The following is a 27,153-nucleotide window of genomic DNA, read 5'->3' on the forward strand; positions in this document are numbered from 1 at the left end:
GCCTTTGCAGCTCAGGATTTCGCCGCTACTCACTACACACTTTCTAACGGGCTCCCCCCAGACGTGTATTCTCTTTTGAGAATCACGTCTGGCTCTGCGAGACTAGGTAGGGAATAAAAAAAAAAGTAAAAGGAGTACAGTATTTATATAGCATGACCCCTTAACTACCTTCAACTTTTAAAAAAAATTACAAAACAAGCCCCGAACATGACAGGAGTTTTATAAAAAAAAATTGAGAATGTGTTACCAAGGATTAACACTTCGCTTCTTTATCAAGTCCAAAGCGAATGAGTGAATTGTTCTTTTTCCTCTTTTCCACGATCAACTGGCTTTCTCTTTTGTAACCGTAACCTACATTAGCACGCTCCTTGTATTCTAAAAGGGAATCCAATGATTGGTCTTTTGCAGTTTTTTATCTTTTGTTCGAATCTTCTTTCTTCACTGCTATATGGCATTTCGTCAGCTTTAGCATCTTCAGGTACTTTTTTCGCTAATTCACAAAACTGTGCAGGTTAAGATAACTGGAAATTGCAAACTGACCCTGACATGACAATCACGACTTCTGTTAAGGGGTTTTCAAAACACTTTGTACTCCGCAGAGCTAACGGAACAGTGACCGGCAGTTCTGTGCAGATTCTGCGTAATGCTGCGCGCGTCTACAGGTGCCGTAATGCATGTCAAGCTGTCATGCCACACATTTTCGTCTACAAGAACTGTTTACAAAGCACGTCTTCGTAGACATACCTCGGCAGACTTCACAGCGTATGCTCGAGCGATGACGTCGAGCGCAGAGTTTGGTCGCTGCCTAGCCGACAGGAGCAGCACCGTGGATACGGTCTTGTACAGAGGCACGGGACGCGCTAATCTTCGCTCCTTGGCCCGGCCCACCGAGACGCGCCAGGTCTCTATGGCGACTGCCGCATGTAAACACTATCGAGTCCGACGTGATAAAGAAGCTGCGCCGAGTGTTTCATAGCAACTCTTTTAAGCAGGCGAAGATCGCACATGCAGCACTTTCCTGGTGCCGATTTCACATCGTAACTTTTATGAGAATTAAAGGCTCTGCATTTCATTAACAGATACAACTAAATTATTTTTTCGAAAAGAACAGGTCCTTCATCTTCTTAGTATTATTTTTTGTTACTTTTATAATTTATTTAATTTAAATATCAGATTGCGCAGGTTAAACTCTGCCCAGAAGGGTGCCAGGCACGATTATCGCTGCATGCTTGCACTTTTTTTAGTTATTTTTTTTAAGTTTTAAATATTGTTTTCAAGTATTCTTAGATAGCGGTTCTTGCTTTGTATACCGAAGCGCGCCTTGCGGGTATCGGCGTGTTTCTTTTAAAGCATCGATTTTTATTGTTGTGCCTCACTTTATTGTTTAACGTAACCAAATCTTGCAACTGCGGAACTATTTTTTAATTTTCCCTCCGAGTTGAATTTTTCCACACGGAGGTAGTTTCTGGGCGCACCTTTCAATTATTAGTGATTTTCGCCGTAAACGAATACTGGGGCTTTCGCGAAACGGGTGAACAGCGGCGGAGGAGCCACGAAAATGTTCAAAAACACATTCCAGAGCGGATTCTTATCTATCCTGTACAGCATCGGAAGCAAACCACTTCAAATATGGGATAAAAAAGTAAGTACGCCTAAAATAAAAAGGGTACAGAACGAGCGATACCCATTGGTGCTTATTTCAGAATGAATGTCTATGTGGTATATTGTGACACCGCAGGATAACGGGTATTTGTATGTAAGTAACGAGCGGTATTTATTGAGTTTTGGGTGTTTACTAGAAGTGCACTTAGTTTGCACGCTGTTACCGTGATATGCTAATATGGACTGCTGTATTAAAGTTAACGAACAACAGAATAACGCTCTGGAAAATGGCAAATATTGATCATTTTGTTTCTCCTCTCCCAAATGGTGATTATCCTTAAGGTAGAGGTGCAGGTCTTCAATTAATGGCTCGTCGAGTCGGAGGTCAGCCGTGGAACCTCAAACTCCTATTGTAGAGGAGCTCCACCGGGGCCAGATGGCTGCATATACTTGCCAAAATAAATCTTTGAAAGTGGCACGTCTGTCAACACAAATCTTATAATTCTTTGTGTTTTTATTTTATCTTTGTTGTACCATCTCTATGGTTACTTCAAGATGCTAAAGGGGGCTTGACCTAATTTCAACAAACCTATGGCAGTATCTTCTAATGTAATCCCGTTTTATCATTTAGTCAGTCTACTAATAAAAAACAAACGTAAGGTAGAACCAAATTTTAAACTTTTTAAAAACATTTTTTCATATGAAATGATTTAATATAATAGAATCATATGGCATAGTTTTTACTTTGTGACCAGCTTTGGATAAGCGGATAGAGAAGACTGATGATGATGTACAAAATCCTCCACCCCCACTTTATTCTTATTTTTAATATATTTTAATGATAATTAATAATGTTAATATAATTTTGCATAGTGCCTTTCTCTGTGAGCACCATCATTTTGTCTTTTGTCTTGGTGCGCCAACATTAAACTGTATTCAGTTCCACCAAAAACCATGATAATGGTAACTGACTTTCACAAACCGCAATCATAACCTTCTATAAATTAATAATTATACAGTTAGAATGGTGGCATACTTTAACATTTTTAGGCACAACAATCACAACACTCTCAGCTGGGACATTAACACCACTTCCATCACTAAGAAAGCTTAGCAGCAGAGGTACTTTTTACGCCAACTGGGGAAACTAAATAGTTCCAGCCAATTCTAGAGGCCATAATTGAAAATTTGATCACATTCTCCGTTGTTGTCTGGATTGGTTTAGCAATGGTCCGCTCCAAAAATAAATTACAGCCTCTTGTGAGGTCTACAGAGAAAATAATTGGCTGTTCTCTTCCATTCTACAGTCCTGTATGCATCTAGTGACTTAAACCATGTCAAAAGGATCATCACGGACACCTGTCACCCAGGTGATCACTATTTCCAAAACACTTCAGGTCAATTCAGACCAAACGTAAAAGACAACTAAACAGTTTCTTTCCCAGAGCTATAGCCCTCACAAACCAGTAATTTAGCCTGTCCTCCTCTCTGATTCACATGTTCTGTCATATACAGTATGAAGGGGTGTGTGTAGGTCCATACAGAGTATACTGTACACGTACTCTTTCATATGCACATCTCCTTTATATCCGCACTATTCTGCAACAGTTTGTAATATATGTCTTTTAACTTATTTTATTTGTATATAATATTATAAGCAACTCCATAGTTACCCAAGTAAATTCCTGTACAGTAAGTACTTTCTAGCAAAACAAAAAAATACTCCGAAAAGTTAGAAACTTTAAATTTAATAGTATTTTCCTACAGTGTGTTTCTCAGTGGGCACCATCATAAACCAATACTTTATAAATATTGGATGCCTGAGCATCACAGTTTTTTTTCTCTCCTTTTTCAAATGTCATTGTAAGAAGTAGAAATTGTATGCAACAGTTGTTTAATGTTTTACTTACGTAGTGCCATTTTTGTACCATATGGCCTTTCTCCAAACTGGGGACAATATTCTTAGCTGGTAAACATTCACTGAAGTCATGTTAAGTAATCCTAAATAATGACTCCTGACTAAAAGTACTTTGGGTTAGTGTCTGTATTGGAAAATATTTGTTAATGTCTCCCAGTTGTCAATTCTTAGAAGTCATGTGGCAAAAAATGCAAGGCTACAATGATAATATTTAAAGTAAGCCAAAATTTAAAGAAAGTACTTGTTTACAAATAAAAATGTTGTATTTCTCATGGGTGGTGCAGTGAAAGCACTGCTGCCTTGCAACAAGTAGACCAGGGTATTAAGCCAGGGTTCTTCCTGTGTCTGCGTGGGTTTCCTCTTTGTGCTCCAATTTCCTCCCACAATCCAAAGACAGGCAGGTTAGTTGGGTTGGCGATGCTAAATTTGCCCCCCACTGTGCTTTTTCTCAACCTGCGATGGGCGGTTACCTTATCCAAGGAGTTTCTGCCTTGCACCTATGGGTGGGCAATGTGGACTTAAGTTAATATTGCAATTAAGTGTGACCCAAAATAAAATATTTCTCAGTATGTTCTCAAAATACTTTAAAGGAACATTCCACCAAAAATTGTATTTTTTTACGTTACCCCATGCTGTTTGTAGTGATTTCTGAGAAAAATTTGTGGTCTCATGTTTTCATTGTAAAATAGAAATAACCATGTTTCTGACAGAATAGGAGCCTATGGTGACCAACACTGGTCATCCGCAAACTGTCAAAAATGTCCATAAAAAAATTTCATGTTGCTTGTGTTGCATAATCCACATGTGAAGTCATCCAGTTGTACACTCACAACGTGTAAAACATGCATTTTTCTTCTTAAAATATTGTTAAATAAATACCTCGAGAAAATGAAAGTAGTCTAGAAACCGGAAGTTCGGTCACATGGGATCGTGCTTTTAAATTGAAGACCTTCCTCTTCTCCTATCATTCACTGGTCAAGAGTCCTTTAGTAACTGAACAGCTGCAGCGACTTACCATACCTTCTCTCCACCTGCAGCTTGTCCACTTATACGCTGTGCAGTGGAACAGCAGACATTTTATGGAACTTTGCTTACCAGAGGTTAATTTTGCAAAAGATGAGACAGCATGTTGCAGGCACTGCACATGCCTAGATGACATTTTTATATGCAGTAATGTATTTTATCTTTAGATGTTGTATTGCTTGCACTACCATCCCAGGCAAAACCAAACCATTTCCAAACAGCAGAGCAAACGCTACGCATTTTAAAATCTTCCTCTTCTGATTTTTTTTTCTTTTCATGCACATCACCTCCATGTGGCGTTGTCATAGTCCAGCATAGAAAGTGCAGTGGCGACTTTGCTGATTCTGTCAGAAGCAGTTGTTGTAAATCCAAAATACTGAACACCACGGTATTGTCTTTTGCATATTAATTTTTATTAAATATCGTATTGAATTGAAAATTCAATATATTGCCCAGTCCTACTTGTGCCCAGTGCTTGCTTGGATAGAGTGCAGCTTCCCCAAGACCCTGCCCTGGATAAGCAGGTTGGACAGTGGATGGGTGGCATTTCTCATTTTCTCCTGCAGTCCTATGGCAATGATAACCAGAGAATACTTTTTTACTTAACAAAACAAAATTCTTTTTGTTCATTTTAGCCTTGGATTAAGCAAGCTACAATACTAAAAGGCTAATAGATTTTGTGTGTAACTAAAATTTCCTAGGAATTCGGTGTCTTCCCTCACCCCACAAATTATATCACCTGGGCACACAAGGCTGAACTTAACAATGGTCCTGTTAATTTTGGAGAGAGTTCTCAAGTCTTTTCTCTCATTTCTCCAATCAGGTATGAGCACAGAAGTATTCTTCTCACCAAACACGTTGCCATAGTGAATATTTTCCTCCTTGATAAATGTCCAAACTGTAGTCTGAGGGGGATTAATTCAGGTTCTGTAGACAATGACAACTGGGCAAAAGATTCCAGCAAGATTTATGGCTGTCTCTCTAATTTGTTAAATGCTGTGGGTGGAAAATGCCAACATAAATTTTTTGCTGAGCCTTTTTTTATGTTGTAACCTTTCTGTGGGCTGAAGCTTTAAAATTTACTGTAGAAGATACTTTGAACTATTTTTCTTAGAAAAAATGAAGCAATTTATTAAGTCTTTCTACATAGCTATAGAAATGCTTGGCATGTCAGTAAATCAAGCAGACAAGGATAAAGTGTTCAAGCTTGATGAATGCCAATTTAGACAACAAGACAAATATTCAAGCTGGATCTGTGTTTCTTGTACAAAATATGGGGGGGATGAGGTGTTGAAAAGTGAAGCCACAAAATCAACTTATTTAGTCCTAGAGTAGGGAAATGTGACTTGGGAGTGTCTCTGGCATTACTGAAGCGTCAGTTAATGCGCTGCTATTAAAGTGTTACAGCATGAAGACACAACTTAAAGGATGTTTATTTGCTTTGCATCTGTGCTCATTATAACACTTACCAGAGTGTGCAGGGATATACAAAATTGGTTTTCCATCAGTTGGCTATATTTTTAATAATCTGTACTTTTTGTTTAAAATGGTAATTTAAAAAAAATTGTCTTGAAATATGCAAAAAATGACTTGATTAATAATTGTGTACCAGTAGTAGGGGGGCAACATCCCCCTAAACCCAGGTCTTCTTACTGCGAGGCAGTAGCGCTACCACCGTGCCGCCAAATCATTATTTATTGGAGTCAAAATCATGAAATTCTATAAATATGTAAAAGAAAAATTAATTATTATTTAACGGAGAAAAAAATCATGAAATGAGAATAAAATATTTACTCTCTTACCGATTGGAGTATTCCCGTTAAACTGAGGTCCACTATGCTTGATGAGCATTTATAAGAGACTAAGTACATGATCCATTCGTTTTAACTGACATTCTTATAGATGATAAAACCTTTTTTTTTTTTTTTTGAAATGACACATTTAAATAACAGGCAAAATCATGTGAAAAACTAAAGTGGTATGCAATGGGTCATCGTAACTTGACCTTCAGCTAACTAAATCACCTAATTACAAACATTGGTGTTATGAATAGATCTTTTTTTTTTTAAATAGTTTGTTCCTGTGAAAGAAAGTTTACTCGATCAAAAATAAAAACCACGACTTTCTTGACATTTTAATTTATAATTTAAAAATGGAATAAAAATCTGAAAATCTAACAACATCACATTAAAGTGTGATAAATTCTGAAAAGAATGATACCAAACTTATATATGTAGGTTTTAAAATAAGGCCGATTTAAAGCATGAGATAAAAGTCACATAAAATCGTTGCACTTTTAGGCTTAGGATTTTATATATGGAGAGTAGATAAGGTTGCCTTGTCATCTTTAGTAGTCCAGTTTCATACTTCATACTGGCGATTAACACTCGACAGCCAAAAAATGTTGTCTATCCCTCTGTTTGTCTTGAAAATAAAATTGATCAGTTTTTTCTTATACACATTTAACCTGTATTTAGTTTAATAGCCCCTTGAGCATATGACTATCTAAACATTTATAGATACACGAAATTAACATTGAATAAATGTTACATTTAACTTTTTTTTTTTTTACCCTTTAAACTATTTGCAGTTTCTATCACATTGAATTTTTTTACCGCTTGCTAGGGAAGTAAACAAAAGCATATGTCTTTAAATTGCATTTTACTGTGGTATGATTTATGTATCCTGTAGTTTCATCTTTGTGTTCTTTTATGGGGTATAGTATTAATGTGTCTTACTGGACCATTACACAAAAAAATAAAACGATATAACATAAGAGCATTGTTGTGTCCCTTGTCTCCAAGCTTGTAGTGCAAGTTTAACTTGGTGTCTTATTCTGGTCATCTTTTTAGCTTGCCACTTGTCTATAGATACTGCATAGAATAATTTCTGTGCTGGCGTATTTATTTTTTCCCATTTGTAAGCTTGCAGATGTGCTCAGTGTTTATACTGTTATTCAGTGCTAACCTTGATGTAGTCGATGTGGGGCTCAAGTCGAACACCCATTTTAACTAAGATGTGCTTTTTCTTGTTCTATTTCTACTTCAGTTGCTTCAATAAGTGTGCCTCTATATCACATTGATGCAAATGACAATTTTAAGAAAGTATTGCTAAAATATTAAAGAATGAATCACAATTGTAAAATAAAAGTAAAGTTTATGAGTGGACATTTAACAAATTCACTTGGAAACAAGATCCAAAATATAAATCTAGTAATGTACAGTATAGATTACCTCAAAAAAGTATAGGAAATATTATTTGATATTTCTCATTTATATTTGTTAAGAAAGATAAAATTATTTTGAAAGGTTAAGATATAGTTTGCAACTAGAAAGTGTGATTTTCTTTTTCTTTATCCAGGTGACCTTTTCTTCCAAACAGTCAGATAAGAAGCATTAATCAGGCAAGTGGAGCAAACAGATGTCAGATATGAAGCATGAAAGCAAACAGTTCAGGACAAACAGAAGTTGATGAGCCCATTTGTGTGACAGCTGTATGATTTCTCTTCTCTTGATTACTTTCTTTTCTGTGTGAATTCAAACTAAATTTGCAGCCATGTTTAGTGATTTCCAAACATGGCAGCACCATCAAGCTAATGATAAAGTTAGCCTTTCTGAAGAAAAAATAATATTCTCAAGAACACACATGTACAATTAAGTAGTTGGTAAATGAAACTTATAGAAAGGCCACTGTGTGTACAATGAAGGAAGATGTGTAGTTAAAATATATAAATGTAGTTCAAATGTGAACGTAATTTCCATATCTTATTCTCTGTTAGTCACAAAGGGTATTTGCTTCACACACTTGATATACTTTCATCATCTTCTCTAACATGAACTCTTTAATGATGTAGTGATAGGGCTGTGAAGTTATGAGTTTTGTGAAACGATTTTCTATATACGAATGATGGGTCCAACACATAATTCACCCCTTATAAAAGATGTGATTTTTAGTAGTAACATATCACAAGTCAATATGTGCAAAAAACACAAAAAATCATTACTTTGCTGAGAAAAATCTACTAGGTCAGGTTTTCTCAAAATTAATATGCCTCCAAAATTACATTACTAATATAATTGAAAAATTTCATTCTGATTCAGTGAGCCTGTTAAGGAGTTACCATGTCCGCAGACTTGCATCATGAAACACATAGGCAGACATCACTCTGATAGCAGTTAAATCGTGGTCAATGATCCCCAAAAATAATCACTTTCACCCGGTGTGGGTGTGTGTGTGTATAAATGTAGTAATTGTGAAAATACAGTGTTTGATGATGATGCCCTAACTAGTTTCAGGTTGAAGTTTGTTTTCTGCATTCGGTTAAACTTTGTGTTTAATTTTCTCTGTTTCATTAGTTTTACAGTTCACATATTACATTAAACATTAAAAATTAATAGTAAATGGTAAGATGGATTATGAGTTGCACAATTCCCAATTCAGACTTAACAGGTTTTATTAAAAAAAAAAAAAAAAAAGTAGAATAATGAAGTAAATATAAAAAAACTTTTATTAGGAAACTCTTGAGAACCAACACCTCCATTCTGAAAATTCCTATAAAGGCCGAAATTGGGACAAAAGCATACAATGTGCCACGCCACTTCACATATTTCATAACATACTACTGGAATTGTGTTGAGCTTCATTTGTTACATATTTAATATTTCTATACAGGCTTTTGAAATATCAATGACTGTACTTACACAATGAAATATTACAAACTAACTGGATCACACTGTGATATCATCTTAGTGTAGGTAGTGTTGGGCAAAGTAGCAGAAGTTGGCAAATCTGTCATTACACTTGCATCAGTTAATTATTTTTTGTTCTTTTCATTATTATTTTCATTTAAGAAGGAAAATAAGTAGTTTATTTATTATAACATGTCTTCTCTACAGTTTATCAAAAAATGCATAGCAGCACAGCCCTACCTGTGGTTATAGCATTACCTTATAAAACAATCAAATATACTGTATATAATGTATCTATATGTATATATATGTGTGTGTGTGTGTATATATATATATAATATATATAGTGGTACCTTGGTATACGTCTGCTTTGGAATAAGTCCAACTTGGTATACATCCTGTTTGGACACGAAAAATTTTGCTTGGTATATGACCTTTGTTTGGAATACGACTCGCGTGCTAGAACATCAAGTGTGGTATACCGGGTCCACAGCTTCAAAAAAAAGGGCCAGGTTTTAACCCGTATAGCTGTGTCGTTCTCCGTGGGTGCGATTGCACAACCGCGTGGAAGTTAATGAGATAGCTTGAGCGAGTCGCACCTGCACAGGTGGGCTGTGATCGGGAAGAGTGAGACTGCATTTTTAACCTCGGATTTTATTGGATTTATGTATTGTTGTTTTTATCCCCACAGAACACTTGTTTTTATGGGTATTTATTAAATAATTATTTATTGAAACCAGATGCACTGCACTTTTTGTTTGGACACTGATTTTTGTTTTAAATAAAAGCACTTGGCATTCTTGCACTATCCCCTGGCTTCATTTGAGAATTGTCCTCATTTGTCAGGTCATCTCGGTGACATTACCGACGTTGTCGGGTTCAGGACTCCCCGTAAGGACATATGGGAGCATGGATCGGACCTGCATCGTCACACCGCACGCTACCCTACACTGCCCACGAGCGTCAGTACGCCATAACTCTATGTGAATTTTCATGTGATTGTGTGTTTTTTCGCGTAAATTTGAGTTGATTGTTGAAAAGTATGAAGGTGGCATGCGTATCCGGGACATGGCTGCGGCATACCGTATGCCGAGAACGACGGTATCTACAATTGTGAAAAACAAAGACGTTATTAAAAAGTAAAGTGAGGTTAAATTTTAATTTATTTCATCTAATTGCTTTTGTATGTATGTATTTTAGTATTAAGCAGTGTTTAAATTATTTTATACAACCCCATCAATGTATAATATGCCAATAACAACAGGATTTTTTTTTCATGGGAATGGATTAATCATTTTCCCTTTATTTCTTATGGGAAAAATGAGTTTAGTATACGTCCTGTTTAGTTAAGTCAAAGGATCTGGAACGGATTAAGGATGTATACCGAGGTACCACTGTGTGTATATATAATATTCATTCCATTTTGCTAACTTATTCAATCTTTTAATAACTTTGTTTCTGAATTGTAATATTTGATTGATGTACCATTTATTTGGTGCAGGAATTCTGCATTTTTTTTTTGTTATGATAAGATTGGTATTTGTGAACAATGATGGTCTTCTGATATATTTAATATTGTAGTATCAGAATACATTGTTTATTGTACGGGTTTAAACCTTACTAACTTACTTGTCCTTATACATTTTTGCACGTTTGTACCAGTTGTTCACTCTATTCATTTTCTGAACCTGTTGATTTCATTTTAGGGTTCCAAAGAGCTAAAGCCTATCCCAGCAGTATTGGGCACAAGCCACAAACCAGCCCAGAATGTATTGTTGTCCATTCATTGGACAAATTCACGTATATATTGTTTATTAGGCAGTCCACAGTTATCAATCAACTAAAGGGGAAGGGGAAAAATCTGGGAGAAATCTGGCAAAGCAGTTACAAAAAATATACAGATGCTAACTCAGTTTTTAAATTAGCAATTTAAATTGATTTCATTATAAATTTAACACAGCTAAGCACTTTTCAACAAAAGACAAAATTGTGCCCTAGCATTGCAATAAGTGAATTGCTAAAACAGAGTGTTAATTAAACATTTGAATGACTGTTTATGTCATTACTAATATGTTGCACATAGAAATTATTATATTGGCCAGTGTCTCCAGATAATCGTTTAAATTTATCATGATGACCACTGTCAATATGTAAGACATATTTTATAACTTTGGTTAGACAAGTAACAAAATCAAACGGACAATCACCAAAATGGTACATTTATTAAGTTTTAAAAATGTATCCATCCTTATAGAATTGTCACTTTTCACAAGACAGTATATGGCATTGCCGTATAAATGAGGAGAAAAGTTTCCTGCACTTGTATCACATTTGAACTGATTGTGTTCTAAAGGTAAAGACTCTCACTGTGTCATATGGCTCTTTCAGAAACAAAAGGATGATGGTTTGTTTTTGGAAAGGTTAGACCTGTTGTATGTATTGAAAATTGATGATACGATAACACAAGAGAACAACTAAAGTCGTAGTCTAAGATCACAACATTTCTTTGGAGCAGCTGTAAAGATTATGCAGCCTGGGAAGTGTCAGGACATTCACTGCCAGTGTAAGCAAATATCTTGGACTTTAAATGCAATGCAGAGTAGCACCGTTGTAAACAGTCAGTGAGGAAAAAAAACTATGGTATGGCATCTATATATATAAAATCCCTATGTGCGTCCAGGTGTCCGTGTGTGGGTGTCTTCTGGTGAATTGTGCATGCGTGGGGCACGGTGCGATGCGCGATATTACTGTCAGAGAAAGTTAGAGGCATTTTACGGAAATACAAACCAGTATTACTGCGAGAGGAAATTGAAGGTACACAATACAGTGACGCATATTACAGCCACATACAAACCAGTATTACTGTCAGAGGAGATTAAAGGCATATTACCGACGCGCATGCCTGTATTACCACCAGAAAAAATTAAAGGTATATTATGGACGTACAAGCCAGCGAACGTACAAGACGGTATCCTTCAATAAGGGCGCGCACAAAAAGGCGAGCCTCAAAAGGGCGACCTCAATTGGGTGCAGCAAATAAAGGCGCGCGTAAATAAAGATCTGCAACTTTGTTGCTCTTCACATATTCCAGAGCCATTTGAACTAAATTATCTACGAACGCCTTTATTCGCCGCGCTCAATTGAGGTCGCCCTTTTGAAGCGCGCCTTTTTGTGTGCGCCCTTATTGAATAGAGCCGTACAAGACAGTATTACTGTCACAGAAAATTAAAGACACACAATACATGGCAGCAGCCCACGAAGAACAGTCAGCTCAGCAAGTAAACATCAACAAAAGAAAGGCTGAAAGAAAGAAAAATACGACCAACAAAAAGAATGAGGTCAGAGTCCCTTGCCATTTAATATAGACTGTTCCTACTAATGTTTATGCACTACTGTTCTAGCGCCCGTTATTGTAACGGGCTAAATGACTAGTAGTATATAATTATATCAAATTCCTGTGTCTTTGCTTAATCTTGAATTGATCAGAAATATTTAAGGAGAGCAATCTAAAGTAAAGCACCAGTCAGCATTATTTGTGATAACGCCTATTTTCTCTTGGGCCCCTGTTCACACTAGCTACTTGCAAGTGACTTTTAGGGGTTAATAGTTTTCAGTATTATCACCCCAGTCAGGTGTCATGCAGTTATATGTGATAGTTTCCTTTAAAAGAGGGTGTTGTTTGTTTTAGAAAGCCACTATGTGCAGCAAGGGGTGAATGTTTTATACCAAAAAACATTTTTAGCAAACTGCTTAGTCAGGCTGATTATGTCTAGCCTTGGAACACTGGTCATCTCAGGACTGTTCATAATGATGTTCATGGAAACGCCATTAATGACTCTGATATGGATAAAAATGGTTTGACATTACACAGATTATAAGGATGAAGCAGCAATGCAAAGCCAAAACTTGTCTAGTGTAGGGTATTGGAGGAGTTTCAAGTGTAATACATAAGAGGAGTGGATCACTAACTAAACAAGACGCAGATATGGGGTAGGAGTAAGTGCATCCGTACTGATGGGATTGTGCAATGTGTGCAAACAGAAAAATACCAACTTATTAAATTCTGCTTGATTGTTTTTAAATTACTGAACTATATACAGTAAGGGCAAGTTTTATACTGATTTATTGAACCGATTCCAAAAAAATCGGTTTTTAACTATTTTAACTTTAATTTAAAAAAGGGCTATGCTAAGCAGTATATGTCTTCTTAACTAATATTTTCAATGAAAAAGCAATACTGTTGTAAGTGGTAACTTTCATAACTACGACAAGACCCAGAGCTACATAGTGGACGTAAATTGTCTGGGGAAGGTAAGGCTGAGCTTTACTGCAGTTTTTAATGTAGACGTTTTGCATACTGGAGTTGGCAAAACAAAGTGATCTTACACTCATGTCTTGTCTAATATGCAACTCTGTGAAAGATGTTAAAGAGGACTGTGTCAAAGGCTAGACTGTATAATCTGTATGATCCACAACAAAGTAATCTTAAGGTTAGGCTTATATCCAGTTTATAATACAGGCAAGAACCCAACTTGTAGACAAATTAATTACTACATATTCCAAAATCTAGTGTTGCATTGTAGTTTGCTTTCTATCCTCTTTCTATATTCTTGTGTTTCCATTTCTGCCCATTTATTTTCAAAATTTAGAAAACCCTGTGTGTAGTTGAAAGGCAGCATTCCCAGCTCTGCTGAGAAGATTACTTGAGTGTAAATACTTGAAATGAGGCAAACCTTGCTGTCCGCAACTAGTCTGAAAACTAAACTTTTCTTGGTAATGTGTGTGTGTGTGTGTGTGTGTGTGTGTGTGTGTGTGTGTGTGTGTGTGTATGCATTTCAGGTAAAGGAATTGTGGATATTATGATCCAGGTGCCAATGAGAGGCACTTATTAAAGTAAGCTACATCATAGAATATAAAACTAAGATTACATGCACAAGTAGTACTTATTACATCAAACAAAGTCAAAACTGAAAAATGCATCATTAGTTGGATTCACATTTTGAAATGAAAAGTAATAACAAAGAAAAAAGTTAACAAAAACAAATTATCTCATGTCCCAGTATTGGAGAAGGCAAGTTCAGAAAATGAACGTAGTTTAAAATTGTGCCATGAATAGTTTTTTTTTTTTTTTTTTTTTTTAAAGTCATGTCCTGTATTGAATATTTGAATTTCTTCATCTCATTTAGGTCAGAAATGGACACATAAAACGCATAACTGACAATGACATCCAGTCGCTTGTGTTGGAGGTTGAAGGCACAAATGTTAGGTAAGTACAATATAGATCTACCATTTTCATACTTCTTTAAAGGAATACTTCACCTAAAAATATTTCAGTATGTTACCTACCCCATTTTTATTCTTGTGTTTTCGTGGAGAACAGAGATGACAACGGCTGTATTAGAAAGAGAGCCTTCTCTGATGATGGTCACCAACGTGGGGCAACAAAAAAAATCAAAAATATCTATGAAAAAAACCATGTGTCACATAATCCTCATGTCAAGTCATCCACTCATATGTGCACGGCTGTAAAATGCATTGTTTGCTAAAATATTGTTAAATTAATTCTTCTGGATAAATGAAAGTAGTCCACTCATGTAGGATTTTCTTTTAAATTGACGACCCACCTCTGCTCCTCATTCATTAGTTAATCATCTTGTTTTCAATTCAAAGGCCGATCCTGAATAAACTTCTTGCTTGTTCATTACTTTCATTTTCCAGTATTTATTTAACAAAATGTACAGTGCATCCGGAAAGTATTCACAGCACATCACTTTTTCCACATTTTGTTATGTTACTGCCTTATTCCAAAATGGATTAAATTCATTTTTTTCCTCAGAATTCTACACACAACACCCCATAATGACAACATGAAAAAAGTTTGAGATTTTTGCAAATTTATTAAAAATAAAAAAATTGAGAAAGCACATGTACATAAATATTCACAGCCTTTGCCATGAAGATCAAAATTGAGCTCAGGTGCATCCTGTTTCCCCTGATCATCCTTGAGATGTTTCTGCAGCTTAATTGGAGTCCACCTGTGGTAAATTCAGTTGGTTGGACATGATTTGGAAAGGCTCACACCTGTCTATATAAGGTCCCACAGCTGACAGTTCATGTCAGAGCACAAACCAAGCATGAAGTCAAAGGAATTGTCTGTAGACCTCCGAGACAGGATTGTCTCGAGGCACAAATCTGGGGAAGGTTACAGAAAAATTTCTGCTGCTTTGAAGGTTCCAATGAGCACAGTGGCCTCCATCATCCGTAAGCGGAAGAAGTTCGAAACCACCAGGACTCTTCCTAGAGCTGGCCGGCTATCTAAACTGAGCGATCAGCGGAGAAGGGCCTTAGTCAGGGAGGTGACCAAGAACCCGATGGTCACTCTGTCAGAGCTCCAGAGGTCCTCTGTGGAGAGAGGAGAACCTTCCAGAAAGACAACCATCTCTGCAGCAATCCACCAATCAGGCCTGTATGGTAGAGTGGCCAGACGGAAGCCACTCCTTAGTAAAAGGCACATGGCAGCCCGCCTGGAGTTTGCCAAAAGGCACCTGAACGACTCTCAGACTATGAGAAAGAAAATTCTCTGGTCTGATGATACAAAGATTGAACTCTTTGGTGTGAATGCCAGGCATCACGTTTGGAGGAAACCAGGCACCGCTCATCACCAGGCCAATACCATCCCTACAGTGAAGCATGGTGGTGGCAGCATCATGCTGTTTGGATGTTTTTCAGTGGCAGGGACTGGGAGACTAGTCAGGATAAAGGGAAAGATGACTGCAGCAATGTACAGAGACATGAAAACCTGCTCCAGAGCACTCTTGACCTCAGACTGGGGCAACGGTTCATCTTTCAGTGGGACAACGACCCTAAGCACACAGCCAAGATATCAAAGGAGTGGCTTCAGGACAACTCTGTGAATGTCCTTGAGTGGCCCAGCCAGAGCCCAGACTTGAATCCGATTGAACATCTCTAGAGAGATCTTAAAATGGCTGTGCACCGACACTTCCCATCCAACCTGATGGAGCTTGAGAGGTGCTGCAAAGAGGAATGGGCGAAACTGGCCAAGGATAGGTGTGCCAAGCTTGTGGCATCATATTCAAAAAGACTTGAGGCTGTAATTGCTGCCAAAGGTGCATCGACAAAGTATTGAGCAAAGGCTGTGAATACTTATGTACATGTGATTTCTCAGATTTTTTATTTTTAATAAATTTGAAAAAACCTCAAACTTTTTTCATGTTGTCATTATGGGGTGTTGTGTGTAGAATGAATGTAATCCATTTTAGAATAAGGCTGTAACATAACAAAATGTGGAAAAAGTGATGCGCTGTGAATACTTTCCGGATGCACTGTATGTGTATGATTTTGTCTGTTGTCCCACATTGGTCATCATAGGACACTTTTCTATCAGAAACGTTCGGGTAAGTAACATATAAAAAATGTATTTTTAGATGGAGTATTCCTTTAACCCAACTTTGAGTCTAGGGTGACCAGAGTCTGTCCCGGTGCATCATTCACAAGTAAATAAAACACCCCTGGAGTGAGCACCAGTCTGTCATATTGGCAACTTGGAATAACACAGAATTAATTTAAAATTGCAAATTAACATACCATGCATGTCTTTGATTTTAGAGGAAAACTCACATAGACTGTTGTTGAGCAGTGGCAGAGCTAACTACAGTGCCACCTGCACAACATGCAGCTGTGAGAAAGCTGACCACTTTCTTTTATCCACCATGCATTTGCCAGTGTGGTATTTTTGTTGAAAAATGAATAGTGCCTCCATGCTAAAAATAAATGGAAGAATGGACAAGGTTTATTTTTTTTTTATAAATATTTAATCAAAATTCTTTGAACTAAGTGGCATGGTGGTTGCAAAGGTTTATGCTGCTGCCTCATAGAAGGTTGGAATCCTGGCCTGTTACTGTTTATATGGAGCCTGTAGGTTGTCTTTATTCTACAGACATTTTGGTTGTCTTTTGAAATCTTGAAGAAATGTTTGTTAGGTTATCAACTGATTGTATCCTGGACGGATCTGAGCAAGTGCAGGGCCTTGCATGTCAATGCCTTGCAATGAAGATGAGCCCTTTTGAGGATTAGACAGATCTTTTATAATTGAGTTAACATAATATTCAGAAAGTAAAAGAGGAGACAAAGCATTGGTCTCATCTTATTTCATACTACTTGGTTAACCAAAAAGAACTGAATGGAGTTGATTCATGGCTTACATTGGTAGGTGCCCATCTGTTGAAAGTTGTGAGAAGCACCTCCCTGTAGGAATATCTTGAGACTCATTTATGAAAGTATTTATTTAATATATTTATAATTTTTCAGCACTACATATATTACGTGTCCAGCAGATCCCAAGAAGACCCTTGGCATCAAGTTACCATTTTTGGTAATGATTATCAAGAATCTGAAGAAGTATTTCACATTTGAAGTTCAGGTAGGATACTATCGTTGAACATTATGGGCATAATACTAAAGTTCTATTGGCAACATAGTGGCATGTCAGAGTGCATGGGTTTGGAGTTTGCATTCAGATGGTCAAATAATGTGGTATGGCCTCTAAGTAATGCTGGTTTTAGTGCTTCTATTTCACTCCATTCTTGAAAAACAGACTTTTGAACTAATTTATGAAGCTTTGCTGCATTTGACTGAGTAGATGTATGTGTAGTATAACAGGCTGCTACTCTGATCTCACTTAAAAATATCATTGCAAAGAGCCAAATAATTTCTAACTAAAATAGCGTAAGTAAACACAAGATTTAAGTCCGTGAACTGTTAATTTTGTTCTTTTTTAAACAGATAACCAATTAAAGTTCAAAAACGAAAGAATTAAACTGTCTAACTCATTTCAACTTCACATTTGATACAACATCCACATCTTGCAGGGTTTGTAAAAATGAGTTCACTGGATACAGGAGCATAACCATTATGTGGGAGCACACTGGATGGCGGTTATTTATCCCTCTGTCACTCACACTGAGGCAGTCTCAATGTCCTGTCTTCTGTTTCTACTGGCAGCTCAAAATCCTTAACTGATAGTGCAGAACTCAAGTCATTAATTACACATTTATTTACTTTTGTCCAAAATATTCCTACATAATCAACAATATTAAACCTTTTAGAGGGTTTTTCTTTTGATGATGTTGATGGCTGGTATTTAATGCGATACTACAAAGAAGAAGGCGACTTGAAGTCCATGACAGTCAGTTCATGATGTGGTCTTTGCTGCCATCTCGCTGATAAAATGAAACACTACACTCTAGCTAACCTTTGGCATTTAAACATAAGATACTACTTACTAAAGAAATTGTAAACTTTATTTTCCTCCGTTGTATACAAATAAATACACTATATTGCCAAAATTTTGTGGACATCTGACCATCACACCAATGAGATTGTTGAGCGTGTCATTCATAAACAATGGGTATTAATATGGTGTTCACCCACCATCCTTAGTGGCTACAACAGCCCCCAAGCCTTGTGGGAATGCTGTCCATAAGATTTTAGAATATTTCTGAGAATTTGTGCCCATTCGGCCAAAAGGGCATTTGTGAGGGCATTTGTGAGTTCAAGTACAGATTCTGGACTAGAAGACCTGCCTGACAGTAGGTGTTCCAATTCATCTTAAAGGTTTTCAATATAGGATTAAGGTTAGGACTCTGCAGGCCACTCAAGTTCCCTCGCGTCTTTATGGACCTGGTTTTTATCTTGGACCAGGGAGTTCTTCCGATGCCAGGGCACAGCCTGACAGAAGCAGTTCCTGGTCAATTGGAAGTCTTGTAAAATAGGGATTACCAATCCCAACAGCTCTCTCTAGTGGCCCCCATGGAACCCAACTGGGCTGCCCCATGGGACTACAATTCCCATTATGCCTTATGGGTATCTGTGTGGGAATCCTGGTCTGGGTGTGCTGCCATGTAGCATATCTGGGAATCCACTTCTACGAATACAGAGTCCCCCCAGTTCCTTAATTCTGGCCGTGTAATGAACCCATGCCTGTTGTCTTATATATATATATATATATATATATATATATATATATATAATGTATGGGGTGGTCCAGATCTACCTATGCAACTTTTAATGCAATACAATAATTGCATAATTAGATCTGGACCACCCTATATATATATATATATATTATATATATGTATGTATGTATGTATATATATCTCTATTATAATAAAAAAATCTTGGGTCGAGATGTTAACTCATTCACTGCAGCTTTATTACTGGCAAATATCAAGAAATAAAAAATGAATGAAATGAAAATAACAATCTCTTTAAATTGTATATCCAGTTCACTATTACCCGGGGGTGGGCGAGCGAAGCAAGCAGAGGGTGGAGCCCCCTAGTGTGTGTGTGTGTGTGCTATATCCTAACACAGGGTCACGGGGGTCCACTGGAGCCAGTCCCAGCCAGCACAGGGCGGAAGGCAGGAACAAACCCCAGGCAGGGCGCCAGCCCAACGCATATATATGTATGTGTGTGTATTTAAAGTAAAGAGAGCCTAATCCTGACTGTTTCACCTATTACTCTTCAGCTGCTAATCGGCAGCCTTTGCATTTAATGTCATCAAGAAGTTTTCCTTATTAAGGTGAAACTGAATTGAAAATAAAATGGGCAGCACTGTTAGTGCCGCTCTTCAATGATCTGTTTTTTGGGATTTGAGTCATCATTCACGTGATATTTGTACATTCTCCCCTTATATGGGCAACTCTTCTCCCATGTTCCTACATATATACAGTATATACTTGGTTAACTGGCAATTCTAAATTGGCCCCGTGTGAACGTTGGTAGGTGTATGAGTGGGTCTGTGATGGATGAGCTCCCAATTCCAGGGCTGTTCCCTAACTTGTACCTGTGAAGCTACTGGGATAGGCTTCATCTCCCCACTTTCCTGCATTGTATTAACCTGGTGATGTATGTTATGTAAAGAATAAAGTTCTTGCAATGACACAATCATTAATTTTTAAATTTATTTTTAAATAAGGTTTTTAGAATTGTAGCAGTTACATATGGGTCTCCTAGAACATATGGCATTTATGTATCTTTCTGTACTTAAAATCTGACTTGTTTTATTTTACGCTTTACAGGTATTAGATGATAAAAATGTCAGGCGCCGTTTTCGGGCAAGTAACTACCAGAGTACCACACGGGTGAAGCCATTCATTTGCACCATGCCTATGCGGTTAGATGATGGCTGGAACCAAATTCAGTTCAACCTTTCTGATTTCACACGCCGGGCATATGGAACCAACTACATTGAAACCCTCCGAGTTCAGGTAAGTGTACTGTATGTTAAGTTCATTAGTGATTTTAACCAATTCTCTAGTGTTTGTGAACAACTTATCCTGCTTGTAGGTAATTTAGACAGCAGTGTATTATGCTGGTGCGGTTTTTTGAGAGACTTTGGTCAACTAGAATCATGGCCCTTATTTGTAATCCTATATACAGTATGTATTTTACCAACCATTACAATGTAGTTTCTACATCTCTGAATATCAGTGGAGTATGTACTTGTGAAACTGGAACCATGCTTGTCCAATGTGGCAAGGCTTGGATTAGAATTTAACAGCGTTAAAAAAATGATTTTGCCACTATCAAGATATCATTCTACAAATAACGGAACATCATTAGAATATGACTATTCATTTCCATTTCAAAATCTAAAATATTCTTTCAAGCCTCATTCACCTCTTGACAGGGTTACTGTAATTGACTTCTCAATAGTTTAGTCTAGAACATATTCTCAAACCCACCTAATCTAATTTAGGGTTACAGGGTTGGTCAGAGCCCATCCCATTAGCACTGGCAGCAAATCAAGAACCAGTCCTGAATATGGAACCAGTCTATTCCAGGGTCCACTCATGCACATCTTTGGGGAAGTGTGAGGTAAGCCTGAGTACATGTCAGAAGGTCCATTAAAGACAATGACTGAGTGAGGGGTTCAAACCAGGATGCAAGATCCATAAGGCCTTAATGTTAATAGTACTGCACACTGTCACTCACGTGACCTATTAAGAGTCGTCCGCTTTACCTAACCTGGATGTACGGATGTACAGTATTTGGGAATGTGGGAAGGAAAATCGACACAGACAACAGTGAATGTGCAAATTCCAAAACAGCAGCAGTAGGGAGTGGATTTCAAACACTGAACCCTTTATCTGTGACCCCCTAGTTGCTTAAAGCATCAGTAAATTGGAAGAAGTTCAAAATGTGGCTCCAGAGTTTTGCCACACATCAAAGATAATGAACACATTGGCCCTGAAATGACTCAACTGTGCTGGCTCCCTGTACAGTACTGCATTAGATTAAACTTTGCTACTCTTTTAGAAAGCAGTTCATTTCTACACCACAGAGTGCTTGTTATCACTACATGCCTCACATCAGCTCAGACATCTGAGAATGTCTGCTGCCTGCCTTCTTACTGTTCCAAAGTCTTGTTGTATAACTCGCTGTGAATGCTCATTTAATGGTGTTGCTCCTGCTCAGTGGTAGCCTGTCACTAGTCCGTTTGTGAAACTCCAACAGCATCAATTTAGATTATTCTTTGCAACTCACTTTTTTCCTCTCTTTTTGTTTTGTTCTGCACTGGTCCTGATCCTACTCTGGTTTAAACTTTTGAGCAGAATTTATTAACTGTTATTTAAGTTAATTAAGAATCATTAATTAAGAATCATTAATGCAGATTTACTGTAACTTTATAAGGTTTCCAGTGTTGGTCTGCAGTGAGAATTGAGCTCAGCATTGTGTATTTGAGACAGGACTGCATAAGTTTAAAAACAATAATGAAACCTAACTTGGAACTCAACACTTTTTTGCAGATTCATGCAAACTGCCGAATCCGAAGAGTATACTTCTCAGACAGATTGTATTCTGAAGATGAACTTCCGGCAGAGTTTAAACTATATTTACCTGTTCAGAATAAAGCAAAGGTAAGCAAAATCAAATATTACTTATTTTAAAATTTCTAGTGTGTGGCTACAGTGTTTGAATTTTTAAAATTAATTTAGATCACTTTGCAGAGATCTACCTTCACTTTGACATGAACCTCCTTGGCCTTATGTTTAAATGATCCAAAAGCATTAGTTTTTTTTTTTTTTCCCAACAACATGTAAAAGAAACATCAAAATACCAAAACATCAAAATAATCATAGTAGGAAAGGTATGTCTAATGTCTACTGGTATGCACGCTGCAGCTTGACACATTCACACGACCAGGGTCACCAAACATATTATGACAGTTCAGCTCTACAGTGCTGTATGCATCAGTTTTCTTTGGAAGTAAAATCGCAGACAGTTCAGATGAGGCATACATTGTACAGTAACCTTGGTCGAGCAAAGGGTCCATCGATGACAGAACAGATGATCTAGCAATGTCGTATTGACTGTACTCACCATCCCACTTGACTGCTCTACTGGCAAAACTTGATACCGAATTGTGCCCATTTGGATTCAGTTTCCATGACAGCCTTCCCTTGTAACCCAAGAGACTTTCATCAATACTTGTGTCATGATCGGGAACATACACCTTCTGCATAACTTTATGCTTGCCCAATACATATTACACAGTTTGTACAGTTCTGATGCTGGGTGACACGCTTCATCATAGTCATTGTTGTTATTAATAAAATGCAGGTATTTCGTAATTAGTGAAAAATGATGCTCATCTGCCCACAAATTGGTTGTCTGTAACCACCAGTTTGTGGGCCAGTACCATGATTAACCCACTATGCCCTGCAGTGTAGGGCAACTGAAAAACACTAAAATGTTCCCTGCAATGACAGGCTGCCAGCGACTGTGACAAGCAAATGATTAACTGTGATTTTTTCCGACACTGCCCAGCGTCCGTCGGACTATCAGAAACAAATCATAAATAGTCCAGATAATCATGATCAACTGACATCTTTTGACCAGGGCTACCCGTAAATGGGCAACAAGGAGGTGCAGGATTGTCTGCAGTACTATGAAGCCAACACCAAACACGAACATTACTGAAACTTGGCAGATCATAATCTACCGAACAGTTGTCAGTTTCACAGTCCATGTCAACGTCTATTGACCAGTTCATATCTTCCTCAGTATCGCTGCAGTGATTTGAGCAATGGTTCGGTTTCTTAAATTCTAAACACCTTTTTGTTCACCATTGTGTTTTTGGTTGAAGGCTTTACTCATCGCATGCATGTTTATTAATTATCATGAGTTACCATAAAGTGGCAGAACACATAGAAATATTCTTTTTTTTATTTCATCCACTAATTGGCAGCAGAACATGTCCAGAAAGTTGTTCAGGCTTAACACTGTAAAACTGATCATTACATATCACCCCGAGTCGTGACTCTGGCTTAACAGTATTTACATAGAATTCCAAGCCCAGGTTATGGTCGGGGTCAACGCCAAGGAGGTTCAAGAGTCTTTTTCTGTTGATCTGTGACAGAAATGCCAAATTAAATCCACTGTGATTCAGTGTCGTGTAATAATAAAATGTGAAAACATCCAAGGGGGTGAATACTCTTTCTAGGTACTGTAGGTGGGCTTTGCAGGGCTTCATGACAGTACTCATGGTGTTTATTTTAATTAGGTGTTTGGAAGTATAATTGAAGTTATTGTTTTTCTTAAACCGTATGAGATCCATAAAGTGTTAATTGCTATTATTTGCCCACGTGTATATATGAGGGGTGTTCAATAATTTATATACCTGAGTGAGTGAGAACGTAGCAAGCAAGTTAAAACAAGACTGGGCCGGTTGTCACATGTCTCAAGGTTACTCATGCAAAGTTGTAGCTCAGTGCGAGTCTAACATTCCAAGAGACAGGAGGTGAGGAGAGTCCTCGTGCGAATCAAGTAAGCTTCTTCATGACAAGGTGCCAGTTCACATCACATCAGTCGCAGGCTGCCATCCAAGAATGTGGGATCCAGCAGCTGAACCATCCACCCCACAGTCCTCACTGGGCTCCCTCCGATTATTTCCTGTTCTGAGTTTTGATGAAATCGCTCCATGGACAGTGGTTTTCAAATGATGAAGACGTTAAGGCAGCTGTGACGTCCTGTTTTGAAGGTCAAACAGAAGATTTTTTATTTAAAACAGTTAAAATTGCAGGTAAAGTGGATGAAGTGTATGGAGCTCTCAGGGAGACCATTTTGAAAAATAAAACAAACATTTTTTGAAAACTCTTTTCTTTCCTACTGAGGTAGACAAATTATTGAACACCACTCGTATTTCACTGTAGACGTCGTCTTGTATGTTTAAATCACATTTAACTTTGGGGATGCCGTGAGTTAGTTCAAGACGATATACGGAATATGGAAGAAAAGAACGGTGTCCATTTTAGAAAAGTTTGTGAACAGTTTGTATGAGTGACGTCATGTAAGGCTATGAATTTTCTGCATTGTCCATTTTTATTTAAATGTGTACATTTTGTTTGTGTCTAAAACAGTTTCTTTAGATTTGTTGTACATTAGAATGTTATCTACATTTTCATATGAAATGCATTTTAATTTTTTAATTTTTTTTTATTTTGCAGCAATAAATCTTGAATCTGGATGTTAAATATTTATCTCCCCCATTCTGAAATGAAATTAGGAAAAGTGACATTTATTTAGTACATTAAGTTCTGGTATGTGATTGCATTTTTATTACTTTATGTATATCCTGTACACAATTAAAAGTTTTATACATAAAAATGCTAACCTCACAATTTGTCTGCAGTTTACTTTCATTCTTTTTTTCTTAAAGGTTTAGATGCAAAGTAGATACCAGTTTTTAATACTTACAAGCTTAATGTTCAGTATGGCGTGTGAACTCCCTTGGCATGTTGTCTGCATGGTCTCTCCGTGTTCCGTCTACAGTCCAGAAGCAGGCCCTTAAAGTGCCTTGATATGCGCATGACCCTCTGAAGAGTGGCGTACCAGGCGAGTTCCTGCTTTGCAGCCATCACTGCAGCAACGTTAATGAAAAGAGATTGGAGTTAGTTCATGATTTGACCTCAAAAGATCACCAGACATACTGTTCACAACTGATGAGCAAATTAATTATGTTCACAATTGCCTTGGTTGCAGTTCTTTAGAAAACACATTATTTTCTTAAAGAAAAGTATGTTTTAATTTCCATATTAAAACATAAGGGTGATGCAGCAGTTAGTGCTCACAAATCGCACCTGCTTAATTTGAACCCCACACCTAATGGCTGACAATGTGAAGCTTGCACATTCTGTTTTCTTTAAGCTTAAACTGACAAAAGTATTTTGTATGCACAATTCTTTATACCATTTAATAGAACAGATGCATTGCTTTTGATTTATGACCGAACATATTATTTTCAATCATTAAAGAAAAATGGACAAAAATATTGGTACCCTTAACCTAATGTTTTGTAGCAAGCGTTCAGAGGCAAGGACTTACTTCCTATAGCCCTGAGTGAGATTTATCCGCTTCTCAGCTGGTCGTTTGGCCCACACCTAGTCGGTTCTCTCATGTTTGATGGGTACCGTGACATTCCGCTCGTTCCACAGATGTTCAGTGAAATCAGATAAGGACTTGTAAGAAGGCACTTCGGGGTGGTTCATTGTTTTCTTCTTCTTCATTCTTGGTTGCTTATGTTTCAGGTCGTTACCCAGTTGGGGGACCCATGACTCTGTGACGGAGGCACAGCTTTCTGACATTGCACTGTACATTTTACCCTAAAGTGCCCTGATAGTCTTCTGATTTTATTGCAAAGCTACCTGAAGATGTCACTGACCCCCCCCCCCCCCCATGTTCTACAGGAGGGATCATGGTCTATCCTTTAAAGTCAGTTTCTTTTCCCCACAGTGAACACAGAGCTGGTATTATGTGTCATTTTGTTTTCATCTGACCAAAGAACATTCTCTCAGAAGGACTGTGGTTTGTCAACATGCATTGTGGAGAACTCCAGAGCTGCTGTAGATGTGGGGTCTTTGTGTCAGTTGCAGTGTGCTGTCAGCTCAGGATGATCCCTTGGTCTTAGTATGTATTTACGGTAACAAGACTAAATGTTAATAGTTTAGTGCTGAGGACTCCACTGCAGAAGACTTAAGTGCAGCTGCAATGGGCCTCTTGAAGGTGGAGAAGAGGAATAAAGTTGTGTACTAACCTAGACCACCTCGGGAGCAGGTGCAATGGACATAACACTCTGTGAAATCTTACAAAATGAATTCTGCATGCATCAGACAGACCGTGATAAGCATGAAAATGCAGAAATATGGCATTAAAAAAATGTGGAAACCATATTTTATATTTTTCGGCTAAAGCATAGTGTGATAACTGAATCAAATCTATTTAACTCGGTGTGGTTGAAAAAGACCAGCACTACATGGAAATGTTTATAGAACGTAATATAAGAAATAGAAAAACATGGATCAACATGCATTTAACCATTAATCATCAGTAAAAGACACAGTAGTGGTGGTGTCCTTAGAGTCAGCTCAAGACTACATGCCACCCCTAGGCAGTGGTCAGTGGATGCTCTCCTCTCTCCCTGTGAATCTGGAGTGGCATCATATTTGTATATCAAATCAAAGAGCGGTTTGGGATTTCCCCCTCGGAGATTGGAGTGCATTCATAGTTGTGCTAATGTCATATCTGCTACAAGAGTGGGGGTGAGTACTTGGAGAAGCTTTGGCACCTGAGGCCAGTGCCTACTCAGCATTAGCCTATAGTGCCAGACCTGGGTGTACCTACTTAAGAAATTGTGCTACAAAGATTGACAGTGCTGCTGGTCTCTTCTAATGTTCTAGTCCTTCAGAGTGACATGGAAGTATCTTTGCAAGTGTTCTGCCAGTTCAGATAGGAGATCCTCCCACACTATGTGTTGTACAGCACCTGTGAAGTTTGCAATGTGATGAGACATTCTTTATGACTATTGTCCTGCCACTGACTTGGTATTTCATACACATTGGC

The 27,153-nt window shown here is 37.7% G+C and overlaps 1 protein-coding gene across 1 annotated transcript; it reads left to right on the plus strand.

The window, feature by feature from the left end:
- Positions 1-947: 947 nt before the first annotated feature.
- Positions 948-24,935, plus strand: cfap20 (cilia and flagella associated protein 20). Its single transcript, XM_028818097.2, has 6 exons — positions 948-1,642; positions 14,418-14,497; positions 17,560-17,671; positions 20,331-20,519; positions 22,062-22,172; positions 24,762-24,935. The coding sequence occupies exons 1-6, from the start codon at positions 1,559-1,561 to the stop codon at positions 24,765-24,767; spliced, it is 582 nt and encodes a 193-aa protein (XP_028673930.1). The 5' UTR covers positions 948-1,558; the 3' UTR covers positions 24,768-24,935.
- The last annotated feature ends 2,218 nt before the right edge of the window (positions 24,936-27,153 follow it).

The sequence above is a fragment of the Erpetoichthys calabaricus genome, chromosome 13, assembly GCF_900747795.2.
Source record: "Erpetoichthys calabaricus chromosome 13, fErpCal1.3, whole genome shotgun sequence".
NCBI classification, from domain to species: Eukaryota; Metazoa; Chordata; class Cladistia; order Polypteriformes; family Polypteridae; genus Erpetoichthys; species Erpetoichthys calabaricus.